This window comes from Rhea pennata, chromosome 8 (genome assembly GCF_028389875.1).
Source record: "Rhea pennata isolate bPtePen1 chromosome 8, bPtePen1.pri, whole genome shotgun sequence".
NCBI lineage: Eukaryota > Metazoa > Chordata > Aves > Rheiformes > Rheidae > Rhea > Rhea pennata.
The window spans coordinates 25435203-25456564 of NC_084670.1; the positions used below are offsets into that span (position 1 = coordinate 25435203).

The 21362-nt window shown below is 38.9% G+C and overlaps 1 protein-coding gene across 5 annotated transcripts in view; it reads left to right on the top strand.

Annotated features, from left to right (window-relative positions):
• The first annotated feature begins 6492 nt into the window (after nucleotides 1-6492).
• The window catches only part of DENND1B (DENN domain containing 1B), a 169268-nt gene continuing 154398 nt past the window's right edge, over nucleotides 6493-21362 (top strand). For all 5 annotated transcript variants that reach the window (XR_009959096.1, XM_062581396.1, XM_062581393.1 and 2 more), the window contains exons 1-2: nucleotides 6493-6569; nucleotides 9740-9804. Coding sequence is in view for 4 of the 5 variants with exons in the window: in XM_062581396.1 (XP_062437380.1) it covers nucleotides 6553-6569; nucleotides 9740-9804 (82 nt within the window). In the remaining variant the exon portion in view is untranslated. The remainder of the gene's footprint in view (nucleotides 6570-9739; nucleotides 9805-21362) is intronic.

Genomic DNA, 21362 nt, shown 5'->3' on the forward strand with positions numbered 1-21362 from the left:
AAACAGCAGAAAATTGTTCTTTTAATATTTAGTAGAGCTTGCTTTTCTGGTTTGGAATGATTTTGGTAGACACAGCAGACAGTTCCCAAAATGGCTTGCACACTTTTAACACATCCTCATTTTAATAAAGATCAGTTCCTAATTTTATGTGGTTTTGGCCTCACTGTAGGACATCCACAATCAGAAAATTAGAACAATATGACGTTCTTAGGGCTAACAGCAGAAATCAATGTCTTACTGCTTTGTATAGAACTTTTTCAAATAACTTTCAAATACAGCAAAAAAAAAAAGGGGGGGGGGAGAAAAAAAATTGAGGTATGGTAGTTATTTAATGACTAGCAGATTCATCAAGTAGTATAAAACCCACAACATTTAAAATTCACATTTGAGAAGTGTGAGGAGTATATTCTTGTCTAAACAGAAGAACTGAAATTGTTCTGTAAGAAACTTTTACTTGCAAATAACTTGAATGAGCAATTTCCTTCTGCAAAATACATAAATACTGAGAGAGATCATCTGACCCCACTGCTTCAGTAAAAAAATCATACTTAAGAAAACTGTCTGCTGGACTGAAGAATTCTCCACAGTAATCACTAACTGTGGAAAAGAACTGGGTATATTCCCTTAGTGTTGCCAGCAATGTGTCTTAAATCTTTCTTGGGGGGATTTTTTTTAATACAAAGAAGATAACAATTCAGTTTCTCTCTTCAGTCTTTCATTTCGTTGAACTTGCTAACAGGAGGCCAGTTGCAAGATGTGTGTCTTGCCTCTAAACAGAAATAGGGCTAAGACTGTGGATTGTTTTCAAACATCCCAATGAATAATCAGTAGATACTGAGAGCACTTGGTCTTCACAGAGCTAAGCTAGATGTAAGCATTAGAGCTGAAAGATACTTTATTCTACTCTTAGACTGTCAGATATCATGCTCAAATAAATTAGAAATTCACCCAAATATTTTCCCTGAATTGTCTATGCATTGAAATTAATAAGCTTGGAAATATTATTTATCTTTTATGTATGAATGAATTTACATACAAAATTGATAAAACATTAAAATTGATTAGTTAAAGGAAACCTTACAATAGCTTGTAAATATTTACTAGATGCATGCTTCATACCATCTGGAGATGAGGGTGCAAGTCTAACAAAAGTATTAGAGATCATCAGATTGCGAGAATTTGCAAATACTACCTGTAAACCATAGTGTCACATTGATACTGCTGTAAATGTTTATACTTCTGTGTCTTAACAGCTAAAACTGTGCAATCTGAAGATGCATTCATTTAAATTCTCCTAGCTCCTTTCTTAATCTTAGTTTTAAGTTTTACTAAATGTTTTTATTTCTAGTATAGATTTCTGATTTCAGAATCAAAAGAAATGATATTGACACTTGCTTTATAGAAAATATACAGAATATATATTTCAAAATATAGCAAATGTAACAGCTGGGGCATATATTTTAAAATCAAGTAGTTTTCATGCAATGAATTGTCATATAACTGATCATGATAACAGTGTTTACTTTAAACTGACATATTAATAGCTTGATGAGTCTCAGATGGATATATCAGTTGTCCTGATTAAGATTTGCTTTCTCAGTCTTCATGGTAGGACATATTGATTAGAAAGCCTGGAAATTATCATTCCTATCTAAATAGTGATCTCTCTCTGGGAGTTCACTGAGTAATTAATGAGCATGTTTACCTGTGCATGCATGTTTGGGCAGATTAGCCTTTGCACATAGCATTACTGAACGAATAATGACAGCTACTGCAATGTTGCATCCCTGAGGTGTAATGATACCAGAGAATAATTTTCTCACGCAATTCCAACTCAGTCAAATCTGTACCCTCACAAAGTGTTACCTTACTCACATTTTCCTCAAATGAAAATCTGTTCCTAAGTGGGTAAACTTAAGAAGCTTTTTACGTTGTTTTTTTTCTAGAATGCATATCGTTAAAAGATAAAGGTGTTTGAATGGATCATGCAAAGACTCAATAAATACAAATAACACTTGTTAGATAAGTATTTAGTATAGATTTTGTTAAACTTTGTGGGCTTCTTGAAGGATATCTATATATATATGTATGTATTTTACTATTTTTACATAATAGGATGTGTATGTATATATATATGTATTAATGACAATCTTTTAAAAAGCTGAATTAGGAGATTTAATGTAGGTATCTTCTGTTTCTTAAAAGTAAAAAAAATTTCCCTTTTAAATATTATCTCATATTAGTGTAATGGCTCAGGAGGTTAATCAGGTAATTCATGTTTGTGAATTTGTAGGTTTGGAGGACTTTGCCTGGGGAAATTATGCTGTTACTGTATCTACAATTCGGGGTGAGTACAAGTATGTAGCAAGTTCAAAAATGAATATGGAAATAATCTAGTCTCACTAAAATGAGCAGCAAACTTACAGTGAAGTCAGTAATTCATGCTAAGAGATGCTCTGCAAGTCTATGAGGTCTGATAAGGTGGCTACATGGTTAGGAGATGAGGTTTTTTACAAATGGAATTTGTTGATAGCAGCTGAGATAACTTTAGGCAATTTTGACTGACTTGAAGGAATGATGCCAATACAAACAGTGGCAAATGAAAATGTAATTCTGGATACAAGGTATATATCGCTTATCATACAAATGTGGGCCAAGAAATGTTTTATTATAACCATACAATGGGAATTTGTATCTTTTTCAATTTTGCCTTTTTTGATAAACTTGCTGACGGGGGCAGCTTGTTCCCCAGGGGGAACATCTTTTCCAACAAGCTCAGTTAATGGTATTCTGAAGGAAATCCCTTTACTGGTCTCAAACATTTAAGGGGAAGACTTTTTTTAATTAGTAGTATGTTTTACTATTAAATGCAAAGTTCCTGGCCAAGGAGGACCTCTGTTATACTTAAGATTCTTTAATTCACAATACACGCACCCTGACTTAGGGAGATGGTGAAAGCTCTCTTCTGCTTCAGAACCTGGCAGCAAAGTAAAAGGCTTGCTGGAGTTATTTGGGGAAGGAAGATTAGACCTATATAGCAGCAAATTCAGTGATCCGTAACCCCCCTGTTATTTTCGTAGGGTTGCCTTTGTGTAAAGGTAAATTGTTTGCAGTACAGCCCGTGAATTTCCTCACATAAGGCATGCTTGCTTAGCGCTTGTATGGGGAGGATTCAAATTCACCATGTGCTAAATGCTTAGCAGAGTACTGCATCTTTGCAGAGGCTCTTCCTCTCCCTCTGTCCCCTTTACCTTCCTCCTGCCAAAAGAAAACCACTAAACGTATGCATGTAATGCTTGCCTTTTTAAAGAAGTAACTGAATTCTCACATAACTTTTCTCCCTTGCTCCACCGTTTCCAAGCAACATTATGTGTGGTCATTTCTTTTCTATTTTTCATATCCGTTTTTGAGATCCTAACTGTGATCTGCACAGCTTTTATAGACCTAAAACCACATGTTTTTGATTTGTCAGAGAATTTGTCAGAGAATGGCAGATTGCTCCATATTAGAAAGGATGTGGATGCTTGTTTCTGACTCTTGTTTGGTGTTTTTCAGCTACATTTCCAGTTGTTTCCATATTGAATTTGGTTGTAAACTTAGTAGTATGTTATACTGCTTGTATTGTTGATCCTTGGGATGGAGCTGCCTTGATGACATTTCCACTCTTTTCATATCCGGTTCAGAGGAAATAGACTTTTGGATATTTTTCATTCAAGTTTTTACTTACTGCTATGCATTAATCAGTTTGGGAGACTATTGAGAGCTGCAGGTCCAAATCAATTTACTTAAGACCTCTTTTACTGTCTGAGAGTATAGAAAGGCTGAATAGCAGGTATAAGTATCTGAGTTTTAAGGCTCATTTACATTATTACAATGCTACAAAGATAACAAGTATTCACTGGTGGCAAAGTCTACAATTATGGTTGAGTGGGGATCTTCATCTTTAACTTCTGTGTTTTTAAATTACTCTTATCTATGTTAAAAATGTTACTCACAACTTCTTCCCAAATCCTGTTTTATGACATATTTCAACTTTTAGGAAAGAATTTAGTCAGAGTTCAGCCATTTTCATGTTACGTATGCATAAGGAAAAATACTTTGAGTTCTCGACCACCTGATAAAACAACTGGCTTTAAAACACCCAAGTGTCATTCACTTCATGGTCCTAATTTGGAAAGGGAAACAGAGCAAAGAAATGTAAATAGACTTTCATAGCTTCAGACTGTATTAAAACAGTATCTTCCCCTGCATATGTATTAGCATTTTCTGTTGTATTTCCTTCTGCCACAGCCCTTTCCCAGAGAGACTGAAATTAAGGCAGCAAGAGGTGGCTTTGAACACCAGCATCTTCTCTGTTACTATTTTCTAATGAAAGACGAAAGTTTTAAAGTCAGTCTCTAGCTGCTGTTGTTGTCAACTGTCTTGAAAATGCCAACCAAGTACAACCTGGGCATAGATGTCCCCTTAAGTTTTCACAGAGACTGAAATGAAAGCTCTGAGATGTGGGATTCATCTCAGCAGAATTTTATCTTGTATGCCCTGCATTTTATATCTGAACTCTGTCTACTCTTCCTGCTCCTCTAGGATGATCTAGGACCTGAGGATGATCCTATTGGACATTATGATGATCTGGTCAATCTGTTCTTAGTTGACAAGGCATCTCTTTACTTTGGGAAAGAAAGATCACCTATTTTTTCTCCAATTAAAATAAATTCCAAGGGACTTTATGGGCTTATCTGCCCAGGTAGACACCAGTCCAAGAGACTAGCTGGAGTTGCACAGCAGCAACCACTGACAAGCTGGTCAGACTGCTATTCTGCCTGTACCAGTGGCAAGTGTCAGCAGCTTGGGAGAAGAGAAACTCACAGTAGGCTTGTAAAGCATTGATTTAATCCCAAATATGGATTTCCTGAAATTCTGAAATGCAGCATCATGTTGTTCACTTCCTGGTATGCCTCAAATGCAGTTTCCCCATGAATAAGATGTCTCAATATCTGGATAATCACCAATCCAAATTCAATCTCTCTAGCCATTTTTGCAGCAACAGAAATTGTGTTTCATAGTATAATGGAGAAGTGTAAACAGCCAGCCATGCTCTAATCTCCCTCCCTTTCTATGTGCAGTTTTACCTGCTGCTGTTTAAGTCCACTCATTTCTGCAGTGTCACTCATATACAAGATATAGTTGGTCTGCATGGGGTATTTTAGCTGAGGTCTTCTGGGCACCTGGGGAAGGGTCCCTGCTTTGCTCTGCCCTTTTCTGTGCTGCTCCCCCTCTCCCCCTTGCCCTTTAGTCCTGATCGATTTTATCAGAGAAGTTGCATTTAACAGCTGGTGAGGTAAAGTTGCCTGCTGCAAGGGCTCTTCATGGAAAGCCGCATATGCAAAAATACAAAGTTGATGTTTTTTTCTTAAAAACAGCTGAGCTAAATGAAGTGTATGGTTATGTTTTAAGGATATAAAGCCCCGAACAATTTCATAGACTTCAGTGGGAGCTGCAGATACTGAGTATCTCTGAAAACACAGCCAAGAATTATTGCAAAATGAAGACTGGGAAAGTAAGTACTTGAAAATGAAGAAAATCCCAAAGCTAAGGTTTCTGCTGCAACATTCAGTTGGTTTTGATGCACATTCTACACGTTTTATTATTTAATCTATATCCTGTGAGGTGTGCAGGATGTGTAATGAAGCCAAAACTATATTGCTTTGGAAAAGTTAGTATTTGTAATTTCCTGGATTTTTGAATATTCATTTTTTTTCAGCCTTAGTAATGCTGTTTTATGTGTTTTAATATGCAATTGGCTTCATTTTTAACTGATGATATGATTGATTTCTACCGGCACAGTAAAATGACACCCCCCCCCTTTGGCCCGATATTGTGACCTCTGTTTTATTTGTCTTTCTCTGCAGGGATGGTAGGCTGGTGAAGGAGATGCGGCTGTTCGGGGGGCCTGGCTGAGCCCCTCGGGAGAGCAGGACGCTCCCGCCACCGCGGTGCCCGGGCCCGCTTCCGCGCCGAGGACGAGCTGCTCCCCAGAGCCGGGGCGGCCGTGTGGTTACAGAGCGGTGAGAAGAAAAACTGAACAAAGGGGTGTAGGTGAAGTTGAAATTCATGGCTGCTTAGTACGAGGAGGTTTATTCCTCGCGCTGTGCACCGCGGCTGGGACAGGGCTTAAGGCGCGCCGCAGCCACCCGAGCGGCGGCACCTCCGGCCCCGGCGCCCTCCCCCGGCGGCGGCGGCGCGGGCTCCGCAGGGTCTCGCCCCCCGCCGGGCTCGGGTGACAGCGGCCGCGGCGGCCACCGCAGAGCTTCCTGGTTCCCAGGAGGTGCCGGAGCCGCCGCAACAGGAACTGAGAGACGGGGGAGGAGGCGGTGCTGCCGCCGCTCCGCTGCAGTCGCGGCCCGGGCGCGGCGCGGCGCAGCAGCCATGGGCCGCCGCCGGCCCCAGCACCAGCAGCGGCGGCGCTGAGCGGCCCCCGGCGCTGCCGGGCGGGCCGGGCCGGGCGCTTCTCCCGCGGGGCGCCGGGACAGCCGCCGGGCCCGAGATGTGACCATGGACAGCAGGTTCAAGTGAGCGGCGGGGGGCGGCCGGCGGCGCCGCTGTCAGCCGCGGCGGGCAGGCGGCGACTAGGCCTCACAGCCTCCCCGGCCTGCCCGCGCGGGGCGGCGGGGCGCGGCGCGGCGCCGGGCGGGGGAGGGCGAGGGCGGGAGCCCCCCGGCGGCGCCGCCGCCGCCGCTGACTGACAGCGGGGCGGGCGCGGCGCTGCTCTCGCCTGGGGCCGCCGCGACGCCCTGGGGCCGCTTTCCCGCCCTTTCCCTCGCGCCCCGGCGGCCCCTCTCCTGCTTCGCGCTCGCGCCCGGCCGTTACTGACCGTTACCGGCCGCTCCCCTTCCCCCCCGCCCTGCGGAAAGGGCCGCGCCTGCGCCCGGTTTGTACGCGGGAGCCCGAGCCGGGCGGCGGCTGGACCTCGCGGGCCGCCTGCTCTCGCACCTCGCCAGTGGCGGGTGGTTTTAAAATGGTGGCAGCTTCCTCTTAGTGGTGCTTTTTCTGAAACTTAATGAGTGAGCTCCCGAGGTCGAGAAGCAGCTACAAAAATTTAAAGTTAGCTTCTTTACGCTTCTAAGTATAATCCAAAACTGCAGCCCTCTTCAGTATTTTTGTTAAGAGACCTATTGTCGTCTTCAAGATGTAGGTAACATTGCTACCCTAAAATGTTACTTGGTACAGTGGTTGATGGTTTAAAGTTTTGTGAAATAAAACTCTTCAAAAATTAATTCTTTTGCTATAATTGTATGGTAGATGCAGAAAAGAAACAGAAAAAAAACATTCCACGTGTTGGAAGATAAGACTGCTCAAGCTTTAGTCTTACTACTGTTTCTGAGTTCAGAAGCTGATGAGATGTTAAATGCATATTTTGCGAATTGACAGAAATCTATATATAAATGTACGATGAATAAGCAGGCTGCTATTGAGTAGCTGTAAAGGAAACGAGAGACAGTCTGACAATCCTCAGATTAGTTTGACACGTTTTTGACACTTCCAAGCATAGTGGGATGTGAAGAGTAAACTTGGAAAAGCAGGTTTAGAGTAGTATAGTGGAAGATTGAAAAGAGTGTTATTTCCAAGAGCTTTCTTTGTGACTAATTCATATAAGAATTGAGCTAAAAGTTATAATTCTATGTTTGTAAGATTTTTAACTGATTCCAGCCAAAATAACTCAACCTTGTGTTGTCTTGCTGTTAGAAAGAAATGGGAGGAAAATGACCTAAGAGTATAAACCCATCCCCTCAGTTTAAATAACATTGTGGGGAAATGCCACTTCTTTTTAAAGGAAGGATTTTTACAGTTCTCTTTTTGATACTGTTTAATGAACTCAGGCCTTTTCAGTTTCAGTTTAGGGCTGTGAGGATGATCAGAGGGCTGGAGCATCTGCCCTCTGAGGAACGTCTGCAAGAGCTGGGCCTGTTTAGCCTGGGGAAGAGAAGGCTGAGGGGGGATCTTATCAGTGTGTACAAGTACCTGAAGGGAGGGTGTCAGGGGGACGGGGACAGACTCTTTTCAGTTGTCCCGTGTGACAGGACAAGAGGCAATGGGCACAAACTGACCCACAGGAAGTTCTGCCTGACCGTGAGGGGGAATGTCTTCCCTGTGAGAGTGATGGAGCACTGGCACAGGTTGCCCAGGGAGGCTGTGGAGTCTCCTTCTCTGGAGCTGTTCAAGGCCCGCCTGGACGCAACCCTGTCTACCATGCTATAGGTGACCCTGCTGAGCAGGGAGGTTGGACTAGATGATCTCCAGAGGTCCCTTCCAACCTTACCGATTCTGTGATTCATGGTGACCCTGCTGGCCAGCTAGAGGAACAACGGATCGACGTTAGCACCAGAGTAAATCTCCAATATTCTGGATTTAAATTGTAACTCAAAAAAGAATTTGATCCTGCACACATAGGATCATCAGATTCAGGATGTTTCCAACTACATACTTTAAAACATGAGGCAAGGAAAGATTGTGATATGGGAGGGTTAGGTCTTTATAACCTGAGTTGGACTGTAATTGCATATCTCAGCTGGTGGTGATGCTGAGGTCAATGACAGCACATGCTAAATCAATTAATTTGTGACAGCTGAAACTTTTCCCAGTTCAGTCTTTGGATTCCATTCAAAGCTTTCTTTAAAGACAAACAATTGTGTATTAATTTGCTGCATGCTTTATTTGCAGTGTTCTAGAAACGTGAATCCAAACTGGATTTTTTATTTGTCTAAAATTACAGCTGACTTTAGCAGGAGCATTACCCTAGAAAAGCGTTCAATTTTGAATCTTTTATGTGGTTAAATAGATAATTGATATGGGTGCGGTTATACCACTTGTTTTTAATATAAATAGTAGTGTGCTTGGCACACAACTGGATGCTGTACTGATGTCATTTAGAATTGTTTTAATATTTAGTTTTATATTAGATTTAATGTTAATTATTATTAACGTCTGCAGCTCATCATTACTAGGTGTATATTTACTGGAGCAGTGAAAGAAGCCTTTGGCATCAGAGAGCTGACCACTACAGTTGCAGCAGATATAAAGGCCCCATCTACGCACTGCTTTTTTTCTGAATAGGGTTGCATCCATCCCCATTACTTCAGTAATATTTTCTCATTGAATCATGCCTGAGATTCAGCCTTTAAAGTTGAAGTTGACAACCAATATTTAGTGAAAAAGAAGCTAAATGTTTCTTGGTATTGTGTGGTGGTCATATGCGTTAAAGAGGTACTGGCTAAATCTGTGGAATTAAAATGAAAGTCTAATTGCAGACTATTCCTGTTAAGTAGAAATAAGAGGTAACTTGTTAAAAATCGTAAATGAGGAAGTAAGAAAGACTATCAGACCTCATTAATGTGTTTCAGATTGATTGATAAGAAACTTTGTAGCACTTTTTTCCAACTATTAACTGTGATGTGATAAAGTCATTGAAAAACTATTTGCTATATAAGGCTGTGATAATATCACTTGACTGAATCACACAGTTTAGCTTGTTTATCTCCCTGTTCTTTTTTTGAGACTGTACAAGGAAATAAGGCTTCTAAGTTCTAAAGAGGAACTAGTCTGATTTATAATGTTATTTTAATTAAAATTTAGTTTAATTTTTTTCTGTACAAATAAAATGGAAAAAATATAACGCTATAGAAAACGATTTACACTATCTGAAGCATACATATGATTAATGAATTGTGTTTCTTTCTTCTAGGGAAAATCCAGAACGTATTTTTGATTTGGTACTGAAGGTAAAATGCCAGACTTCTGAAAATGAAGGTAATATACTCATTGGTATTTCTTTAAAGAAATTAGAAATGAAAAAAACCCCTAGTTTCCATCCTGGTCTAGTGTCATCTCGTAGTTTTGTCTTCTGTTAGATTAAGATTAGGATTGTTTTATGAAAAGTCTGTAGTTTTCATTTTATGGCACTTTTAAATGTGTTAAAGTGCTAATTCATAGTCATTGCGGTTTATTTTTTATTGTCGTATTTCCTTTTAGCTATTTAACATATTTCTGTTTTAAGAGAGGTGCTTGCAAAGCTTGGACTTAAGTTTTAGCTTATATAACGCTTTAGTTTTAAAATGTAGATCTTTATATAAGATTTCATTTTAGCAGAGAGCTTCTTGTATTGTTGGAATATTCATTTTAATCAATGGGACAAAAGTTCTCTGAAAAACAGAAAACTTCCTGTTTTCTCATATTTGGGAGCTGCTTTGATATGATTAAAAAAGAAAAAGCAAAGGGCACTACTTGAATTGCTAGTATCAATCAGTTTCATGTCTCTACAAACACTGTTAAATGAATTTTAGTACTGCAAGAATTATCTGAGAGAGTTTTTTTTTCTGCCAAGTGCGGGGAAAAAAAGGGATTTCCAGTGCTGAAATTAAGAGACCCCTAGAGTTTCCAGTGAGGGAACTCAGTACATGTTAATGTACATAACTGTTGGTATTTTGGAAGCACAGGGAGAGAAGTCTTCTGGGTCATGTTAGCCTGTGACGGTAGTGTCCTGATCCCAGTCGTAAATACAGTAAATTCCATGTGAAAATTAGGTGTTTCTTGTACTACTATGCTAATGGATAGAGTTTTCTATTCTGATAGTTAGAAATGTACAGAAGTCTGTATAGAAGTTTATGGCCCCAAACTATTAATGATTTACATCCATTTCTTTTTCCTTCAGCACTTCTGGTTCTGAAGTTCCATCATGAGTACCTATCTAACATGCAAATAACATTTTTGTTAAAGCTAAGCAATCTGAGTTCTTCAGATCTTATATTGTAAAATATAAAATGGGCCCTCCATTTTCCTGATGATTCCAGCAGGCTTTTCTGTATCATTTATCTGTTGTATTACGTATTGTCGTTGTTAACTTAATTTCCTATTCTCTTATTTCTTTGTAAGACTGTTCTCATTTAGTTGTGGAATTATATCTTTTGGTATTTTCACTTTTTTGTGATCAGGCAGCATCCTTTCATTTATTGTTGACTTTTCCTCTCTGATTTGATGTTGGTATAGTCATGGTTTGGAGAATTATACTGGTTTTCTTAACTCTCTGATCAGTGTTGTGTAGTTTTGTTTTGTTTGAAGCATTTGGCATTATGACACATTGTCTTCTGTTCTGTCCCTTATACAGTCTTTACCTTGGTAATTTAATAGATGTTGACTATGAATCTTAGCTTAGCTAGTTTACTTCTGAAATGCTCCTTCTATCTTGCTGATTGCGTGGGCCTCCATCCAGCATCCGTTCTTGGAGACACATTTGCATCTCAGCTTAGGCCCAGCTTCAGTATGCATATTTCCTTCAAGTTCTCCCTTTCCTTGCTGAGGAACAGTCTAGAGACTGTTGATGATCCTTGCAGTTCTTCATCTTGATATCTTTTAAAAACTTCTTCTTTCTTCTGTGGTCAGAGCCCAGATCAGTTGCCTTTTAATTCCTTTTATCCTCATTTGGCCTCTGATCTTTATTTTGCATCTTTTGTACCTCTGACATAATATAATTTGTTTTTGTTACCTGCAGTTCTGTGAGTGACTACCTGTGCAAATTGTGCATTTGTTTCAGTCTCTCTGTATCATGCTCAAAGTTTCCTAAGAGACGCTGCAAATCTTGGCTGATGCTTACATCTCAACAGTACTTTTATGTACCTCCAGTTTGGATCATATTCTCTGTTCCAATTCATTTTTGATTGTCTTCTGCAAATGAGACTGTGTTTTCTCACGTTGCCTTTTTGGTTTTAAATAGCTTCTCTAATCTTATGTGCTTTTTGGCTTTGCTGTTTTTTTTTTTTTCATTTAGAGCAGTTCTCACAACTGTTTTTTGATGTCGCTATCCTTGTCCATTGCAGACTTTGTTCCTACATATGACTACATAATGATGTATTTAAAAAGGAACCAATAGGATGAGTACTTACATGCATGTCTGATTTCAGCTCTGTAGAATGTCTTATTCACCTCCTAGTTTCGTTATTTAATGCACTAGGGCAAAAGCCCTTAGACAAAATCCAGTGTGTGTGACTTGGTGAAGCACAGACCTAATGGAAAAATTGCTTGTACAGCAGAGTATTTTTGATTTTTTTTTTTTTTTTTTGAAATGTGACCACTTCTAAGTGTTTATATGGACGTAGCATAGACAAATAATAGTATTTTGCATCAGGAATGAAAGGCAGGTGAACGTGTAATGAGATTTAAAGCATATGAACTAGATTCAGACTACTAAGAAACGTTTTGTTTGTCAAAGAAACTTTGCATTTCCTTTGTAATGTTTGTGTTTATTTAGGGTAGGTGTGTGTGTGTGTGTGTGTATATATGTATGTATATATGTATATACACACGTGTGTGTATCTTAAGAGACTCTAGACTTGGGCTTTATTGGGCTTAAAAGGAAGAACTAAAATCTTAGAAGGTTTATGGGAAGCAAGTAGTGATAGAAGAAGAAAGTAAGACCTGCTCATACTGCCCATTGTTACAGCGACGTTTATACTAGTTGCAGTTTCCCAGAGTCTGGTTCCTGTATGTCTGAGTTTGGAACAGGTCATAGTTGCTCTTCTTGCCTCCCTAGGTGGACATATTTTGCTACTCATGAGTTGTGCTCTGTGAAGGTCAGCAGCTTTAAAGAGTCTGTGAATATCATCAGACAGTGATCTGAATGAATGTGGAGACTTGTCATCTCAAAAGTTGTTCATAGAATGGTTGAGGTTGAAAGGGACCTCTGGAGATCATCTGGTCCAACCCTCCTGCTCAAGCAGAGTCACCTAGAGCATGTTGCATAGGATTGTGTCCAGGAGGCTTTTGATGATCCAAGGATGCAGACTTAGCAACCTATTCTAGTGCTCTGTCACATTCACGGTAAAGAGGTTCTTCCTCATACTCAAGTGGAACTTCCTGGGTTTCAGTTTGTGCCTGTTGTCTCTTGTCCTGTCACTTGGTACCACTGAAAAGAGTTTGGCCCCATCCTCTTGGTACCTTGCCTTAAGGTATTTGTAGGTAGTGATAAGATCCCCTCTCAGTCTTTTCTTCTCCAGGCTAAATAGGCTCAGGTCTCACAGCTGTTCCTCATAGGAGAGATGCTCCAGTCCCTTAATCATCTTTGTAGCCCTGTGCTGGACTCTCTCCAGTAGCTCCATGTCTCTCTCATACTGGGGAGCCCAGAATTGGATATAGTTCTCCAGATGTTGCCTCCCCAGGGCTGAGTAGAGGGGCAGGATCACCTCCCTCGACCTCTTTCTAATGCAGCCCAGGATACCGCTGGCCGCCTTGGCCACAAAGGCACATTGCTGGTTCATGGTCAACTTGTCCACCAGGATTCCCAGGTCCTTCTCCACAGAGCTGCTTTGCAGCAGGTCAGCCCTCAGCCTGTACTGATGCATGAGTTATTCCTACCTAAGAGCAGGACCCTACACTTGCCTTTGAACCTCATGAGATTCCCCTCTACTCAGCTCTCCAGCCTGTCCAGGTTTCTCTGAATGGCAGCGTGGCCTTCTGGTGTATCAGCCGCTCCTCCCAGCTTGGTATCATCAGCAAAGTTGCTGAAGGTGCACTCTGTCCCTTCATCCAGGTCATTGACGAGTAAGTTGAACAGGATGGGACCCAGTACTGACCCCTGGGGGACACCGCTAGCTACAGGCCTCCAACTAGACTCCGTGCCACTGATGACAACCCTCTGAGCTCTACCTTTCAGCCAGTTCTCAATCCACCTCACTGTTTGCTCATCTAATCCATGCTTCCTGAGCTTACCTATGAGGATATGAGGGAGACAGTGTTGAAAGTGGATCCCCCATAGCCATGTTTCACATGCGCTTCCCTGGCTACACATACTGTTTGTGATCGCATTGTGGCTACAGTCTCTTCATTTCTGCTTCTTACCATCATTCCCCCTATCCCATTTGGGCTTAGTTGCACTTCACCTGTGAGATGACTTCATGCAGGCAGTGGTCTGGTTAATGGGTAGGATGATCGAGTGCATGGAGGTGTGGTAGATCATCAAAGTACTGATAGTAATTGAGTCTGCCTTATATGACTGACAGTGGGTTCATATATGCTTCAGCAGGCCATTTATGAGTCCTCAAAGAAAAGACAAAATTACAGTTTCCTTTTATCAATAAAAACATGCTTACTGAATATTCTAATTACCATCCTTCTGTACTTGGTGAACCATGTGGGATTAATTTCTTTTATAAACTATCTCATGCAGATGTCAAGCCCTTACTGAAAAGGGTTTGTTATCATATTTACATGTGATATTATGAGCACAGTAATGTATCAAATTAATATATCTTTATGTTAAAGTTATTTAAAGGAATTCACAAGGGGTACAAGTGTATAGTTTTCACCGCCACTTTAAAAACTGAGCACAAGGCTTGTCATGCTAAACAGGAAGCTTTCAAGGTTGGTTTATTATAAGGCCTAACAAATTTGACAGTTACCCTGTATTGTAGGTCTTGCCTTTAAATAGATTTTCATGCTAGGATAATCTTTTGAATATGTTGTAGTTGAAAACGTGGTCCATTCACCTGTTTCTTTGCTCATGCCCTTTCTTTCTCATGAAAGAGATTTGTGTTTAAATTGGGGCTTTCTTCCCTGCATCCCATCTGCTCCTTGTGCTTGGACCCTGAAGCTATGTCAAGGTTGAATTTGTGACATCACTGTCATCAGTGTTACCGTGGAAATATCACAGCATCCAAATTATGATCTCCCTGCATGAGTGAGCAGCAGGAGAAGCTGAGTTAGGAGAGGGGAAGACCTTAATATAACCCATGTATCTTTTAAGCTTTTTCTTTTCAAGCTTTACTGCAGTGTGTGTTCTCTTGCATTTTAATTTCCTTTTGCCAGTGTGTAGCTGTTCTAATGAATAAAACCTGAGATAGTCTTACTGCATATGTAACTAGAAGTAAGCTGATGTTTTTATTAGGATGATGTACTCTGACAACAATTTTAAACGATTAAAAATTCTGCTGTTAAAATGTTAAAATTTTGCTGTTAGTATGCTTTTGAAAAAGTATTTTTACATTACTCCTCTTGAGAGTGTAGCTCTTAAGAAATATTAGTTTCTCAGATCTGATATTGTAAGATGGTTTGTTTTATGGTGTTCAATCTTAAATCATTCAACTAATTACTTACATCATTGACTTCTACTCAGTGTAGAAATAGGTTTCCTGTAGGAGAATACTCTGATATAGTATTAATTTATCTCTTCTTGTATGGTAGCTCCTGAACTGGTGCTAGCATGTCTTTAGTTACAGTTGAATCCAAATTTTATTTTCCCACTGGATATCTATTCTCTGACATTTGAGTGACTTGCTTATTTGAATATTTACTACTTAATACTGTTAACGGAGTGGATGATGCTGCTGGGCTGCTCCCTCTTACTCTCTTTCTCTCTTCTAAATCACAGGAGTGCACAATCACATTGTTAGCCATAGTAGAATACTGTACTTCTCCTAACCTCTTATTTGGGAGGGATGGGGAAGAGAAATTCTTGTAATTGAACACTCAATTGAGCTAGTTATGTGATTTTTGTTGTTGCTGATGATTCATCATCTTTGTCTGAGTTAGATTAAGAAAAACTTCTATTTATTAGAAGTGCTCAGTGTTTGCTACTGGTTTCAAAGCAGAAAAGCAGTATATTCTAAATCAGTGAAGCTATAATCATGCCTTTGGAGAAATGGATACTTTCAGTAATACCCGTCTAAGACTTTATCCTAAGAGCTGCATTTCATCTGTATTTAATTAGGCTGTTGAGAGTCAGACTGGGAAACTTCTGAGTTTCTAAAAAGAGAAAAAAAATTGTAGGAAAGGCAGATTTTAGCCATGTCAAAACTTCCAGTTGCGGCATGGTCAAAATTGTAAGCATCAGTTTAACGTGATGTATTGAAATATGGTAATCAATTAGTGTGACAGGTTTTTGTCCAGAAGATTCATAAGACAGTTCTCACGAAACTTAGGAAGGAGTTAACTTCAACTTAATTTGATAAGTGATCGAATTACTTATCATACTTACTTATCATACTTATTACTGATCAGGAGACCAGTGCTAAATAGTTCTAAGGCTTGCAGTGTGAATAGCATCCTGTACTAAAAATGTTTTACGCTACCTCTCAGGTGGTTGCAGGTTTCAGTATTTCTTTGCATTATCTCTTAATAAAGAAAGAAAAACAAAAGAACCAGCAAGAGTGTTTGCCCATTTTAACATCTTCGACTGGCATTCTGAATTAAATTTTCACTTGTAGAACCAAAGGGCGACTTGGAATCTGATATTAATATGACAGAAATTGTTGTGTTATTTTAAATAATAACTTGCTGTTTAGGGTAAAGTGATCCAAGTTTTCTGATCCTCAAGCTGAATCATGCTTCATAAATGTGGTAAGTAATTCTGCGTTGCAGTCTTCCTAAGTGTACAGTCTTGCATTAGGCTGTTGGTTTAAAATTCTAAGACAACTTCAACTAAAGCAAGTTTACTCTTCTCCTGGAACTTCGCTCTGTCTTAAGAGTGTTAGAATGCACCTGGCAGTCATACTTGAGTTTAGAAATAGTCCGACCAAAGTGTGTGTGTGTGTGTGTGTGTGTGTGTTTTTTTTTTTTTTTCCTTTTCCCATCCACATCTTTTCATCACGAAAAGTAAACTGAAAGTTTCTGAAGAGCTGTTGTTTCTGAGTTCTCGCACAGGACATGTCTAAAATAATGCTGCTGCTGAAATCTTCCATGAGGAGAGTGTGTGTATATGTATCCACACACACAGATAGACAGTGTGCAAACACATCTGAATTTTTAGATTTTGGTTAAATATGCAACTGAATGTTTAGGTTTTGGTTAAATGTGCAAAGATAAAGTTGATAATTTTAGTTTATTCTATAATGTTGTTCCCTATATCTATCTTACTAAAATTTTCAGAGGCCAAACACAAAAAGCAATGCAAATATTGTAGCCACAAGCAGAAAGGCAATTTGTAACAACTTCTGTGGGGATAAGACCTTATCTTCAGTATTTTTGTCATGATTACCCAAGAAGATGCATCAGATGGGTTTCATTTTATGTGGGTAAGAGAATACTGTTTGCACCACCCTAATTTTTTTTGATTATGTGACATATGAAAAGCAACAGAAAGAACTCCAGGCTAGAAAAGGCTCCCCTGAATCTTCTGTTGGATCTGGAAAACTAAACCACTGAATGTTTTGATTTGGATTTAGGACAGCTCTAATTTTGACTGAAGCTGTTCAAGTTTTACTTGGAAAAACCCTTTCAAAGTAGCATTCAGTTTCCATTCAAAGAATGAATAATCATTTGAACTACTCTTGGGGTTTTTTTGCTTTGCCTCTTCCCTCCTTAAATGCAAGAAAGCCTGCTGTAACTCTTGGGCTAGATGCATGGCTTTTGGAAAGATGTTTAATAGTAGTTGTTGAATTGCTTGAATAGCTCTTAGAGTTTACCTTGTCTGTGTTGGAATGATAAAATAAGTTTAAGTGATGCAGGATTTATAAGGCTCTTCCTTTAGAAGAGTCTTCCTAACTTTAGATTTTAAAGGAAGAGCCATGAAAATCCATTTAATCCTGTGTTAGTAGCTTTAAGGATTATATTAATAAAGTCCAGGAATTGGGCCAGAAATTCAAAATTTTTGCATGAAATTTGATATTATCTACAAGGTACTAGTAATATAGGTAGTTCCAGAGAGGTTCCAATTCTAAAAAAAAAAAAAAAAAAATGTTTAATGCAGTTGGTATTTCTGTCCATAGGTAACCTGTCTGGCTTTGGTAGGATCTTGCACAAGAGTCTTCCAAAGCTGCTTTCAGGAGTGTGGTCAGAGCGTGCACTGTGTTTTTGTGTTGTTCTGTTTGTTTTATTCTCTGTAGAGAGCTGTTTATTAACCACAAGGTCTCTGAGCCTGTGGGTGTAACATGCTGATCAGATAACTCTTTTCCTCTGCTGTTTTTTTTTTTTTTTTTTTTTTGCAGAGCATCACTTGAGCCTGATTAAAAAGATAATCTATCAGTGTAACACATCAAGAAGTCTGTGGTATTTCTGTTTTAAGAGTAATTAAAACTTTTGGTATAAACTTCATCTATATTACCAACTTTTTCCACTCTTAGCTTTAACTGAAAGGATACCTAATAAATACTAGCCTACAAAAGTTACGTTTCTCTAGTTTTCTTTAAAGCTCATTATGGTCTTAAGGTGACTATGAAGAGCAACTATACATTACCTTATTATGAACTACATAAATATAAAACTTGTAAGAAAGTTTATTTGTGGATTTTCTAATCCTATTATAGTGTTACTACGCTAGATTTTTTTTACACTAATAAAAAGTGAAAGACAGTTTTTAATATGTATAATGCCTGAAATGCCACTTCAGAATATCTGATTCTAGTCTTAAATGCTATAATGGATAACACTTCTGGTATATTAAAAAATATAGAAGACTTTTCTTCTGTACTCTTCTGATGTTTCATTAAGCTTCACCTCCCCAGCCCCCCAACTCATAATATTTTGGTTCTTAGGTTAGTGCTGCTTCCCAATAAGGATTTCTTACAATTTTCGCTGTTCAGATTTACAAGTAGTAATGCCTAACAGGCTTGGAAGAAGATAATTAATCTAGGCTGTTTTCTTTCTTGATTGATTAGGAGCAGAATATTTTGCAGTCCTTTGCTTAGGATAAGGTAGGTATTCTGAAGGCAAAAGCTCGTAGAGCCTGAGATTGTGCATCATTTTTTGTCCTTTTTGACCTTTTTGACTAAACCAAGTTGTATAAGCCATACAGAATACAGCTGGAGCTCTCATGTACAAGCACCAAACATATCTCTAAAGTCTTCATAAACTATAATCTTTGTACAGCTTAAAACCCCACCCTTCAGTTGTATTTACATTCATGCTTTTATTTGCATTTTTTCGTTTGAGTGGAAAGCTATTCAGGATATGAACGATGTCTTGTGTGTTTGGACTGGAGCTAGCAAAGAATGGATGTTGTAGAATTATGAACAACAAAAATGTTAAGGCAACTATGATTTTACGTTGAAGATCAAGATTGGTGTTGTGGTGCCTTTTCCTTTCATTCTCCAGAGAGTGAGAGATGGAGGATTAGGTATTCCAGCTTTCAACTTCTCTTTGCAAATGCAAAAATGCAGGGGCAAATACTGCTGCTCTTCAGTGCCTTATTTCCTATAGAGTTTTCCTCCAGCCTACAGAGATTCCTGAATGTCTGTGTAATACGGAGGTGGGTGCAGATATGTGAGTGTAGGAGGGAAAAGGGTAAAAGCTGCTAGAGAAATAGGTCAAGGAAGCTCTTTGTCCTATCTCCCTTGCATTCTTCACCTAGAAGAGATCTGGTGTGGAAGGCTGACCCTGCTCCCCACAGCCAGAGGATATAGCCTTGGGAGAAGCGGCAGATGCCACTGAACTTCAGAGATTCCAGCTATAATATTTGTGGCAGCAGACTGTCTGATATAAATGTTGGTGGAGATGAATTATACCCCTGTAGACATTTGCCTGACTGTTTCCATTTTTTTTAATGTATTGCCATATGCAACCTTCAGCAGTGGGATTGGTTTTGGGGCAGTGGAATTAAAGGGGAAAAGTCTGATGGGTCAACTAATACGGTTTTTAATTTGCTATAAAAAGAGCTTTGTATGGAATTCTGTAAAATTAGTGTATTAGTATTAATCCAACTAAATATAAGCTGAAAATAACAAACTTATACAGTCAATCAGTATAAAACTTGTAGTTCTTCTTTTTCAGAATTAATTAAGTTTCATTTTAGTACTAAACTATTTGAGATGGCTGCCTGGGGGATTGTTTTCAGACTTTTAAATTTCTTGCATTCAGAAGTGTTAAGAGTTTGCATATTTTTCTAAGCTAATGTCAGCATACTTCTGCCCTCCCACATGCTGAACAGTCCACCTTAAACAAAAGTTTATCATTCTTTAAGGAGATCTGTTATGCAGATAACTCTCTTCATATGCCAGTTAAAGGCTTAAAATATTTGAGAAGTACTTAAACTTCCAGATTTTATAATGTTTTTTGCAAGACATAAGACACTTCTCCCTGTTTGTCTATCACAGGCTTGAAAAGGTTGAAGGTTTATTTTTTGGGTAACAGCAGTATTTTTAATGCGTTTTCCTTTGCCACTGGTGACACTGGCTGTGGATACAATAGATGTGCTCATCATAAAACTCTGTTGGGATGGACACTTAAGTTTGTAAACAAAGTAAAATACGAGCAGAGCTACAAAGAGAATGGTTATATAGACTGTTCATGAAAGGCTTAAAAAAATTCCGAAGCCAAATAACTTTTCCCAGTAAGGTGGTGTCAGTATTTCTTAAATTAATTTTGTATCATAAGAGCAGTTTGTGCACAGTTCCACTTCACAGTCAGTGTGCTAAGAAGGTATATTTCTTTGTAGAATGCTGACTTGTGATAACGCCAGGATTTAGGTAGAAACAGTATTTGCAGACGGATATATAAGATGGAAGAACTTAAGTGACTGACAGGTGAAATACTAAAATAATTTAAACACTAACTTCTTATATGCGCCTTTGAAAATTTTTCGTGTAAAGTATTTTGGAATTCTAGCTCTACATTTATAACTGAGTAATTTGGGTGGACTGAGAGTTCTCATATTTCTGTGATCCTGGCTTAGGAGAAAAAGTTAAAACTTATTACTGAACTTTATGTGGAAAGGAGAAGGAAAAAAAGCAGAAGTGGTGAGGGAAAAAAAGACCTGAACAAGATTCTGGGTGTGGCGTCCATCCTTCCTGAGCTGTGAAAGCCAAGCCAGCAACTTACAGTCACACTGTCATCTTTCATAAAATGATTCTTAATGCTTATTTGAATGGTACTGTCCAAGTATTAAATTGTAATTTAGAAATCAAGTTTGAACAACACCATTTGATTCTAGAATGTTTATTCAAAACTTCCAAGTTTGGATCTGGATCTGATTTCTTTCCAGATTTGGATGGGTATTGAGATGTAGATTAAAAAGCTAAAATTACAAATCTGTGTCTGAAAAGAGCATATTGGCTAGGGTTTCTGGGTTTACTTGGGCTATATTTTTGCAGATTTTCCTAGTTAATGCTGAACTGTACACATCATAGAGGCATAATCATTATAAATGAGATATTTTGCTATAGCTATAACTGTTCAGCATTGTATTTTTCCTTAAACTCAAAATGAGGAAGAATGATGCAAAAAATGATTAATTCTTCTGCTTCTGTTTTAATAGAGAATGAGAAATTCCTATTCATCTGAGTTTAGATGTTATTCACATGAAGGTTTTTATTTGTTGTGTTAGTTGAACCTGTGTTAGAACACATCTAAATTTTGTAACATTATAATGCCATTATGTATAGTGTCGA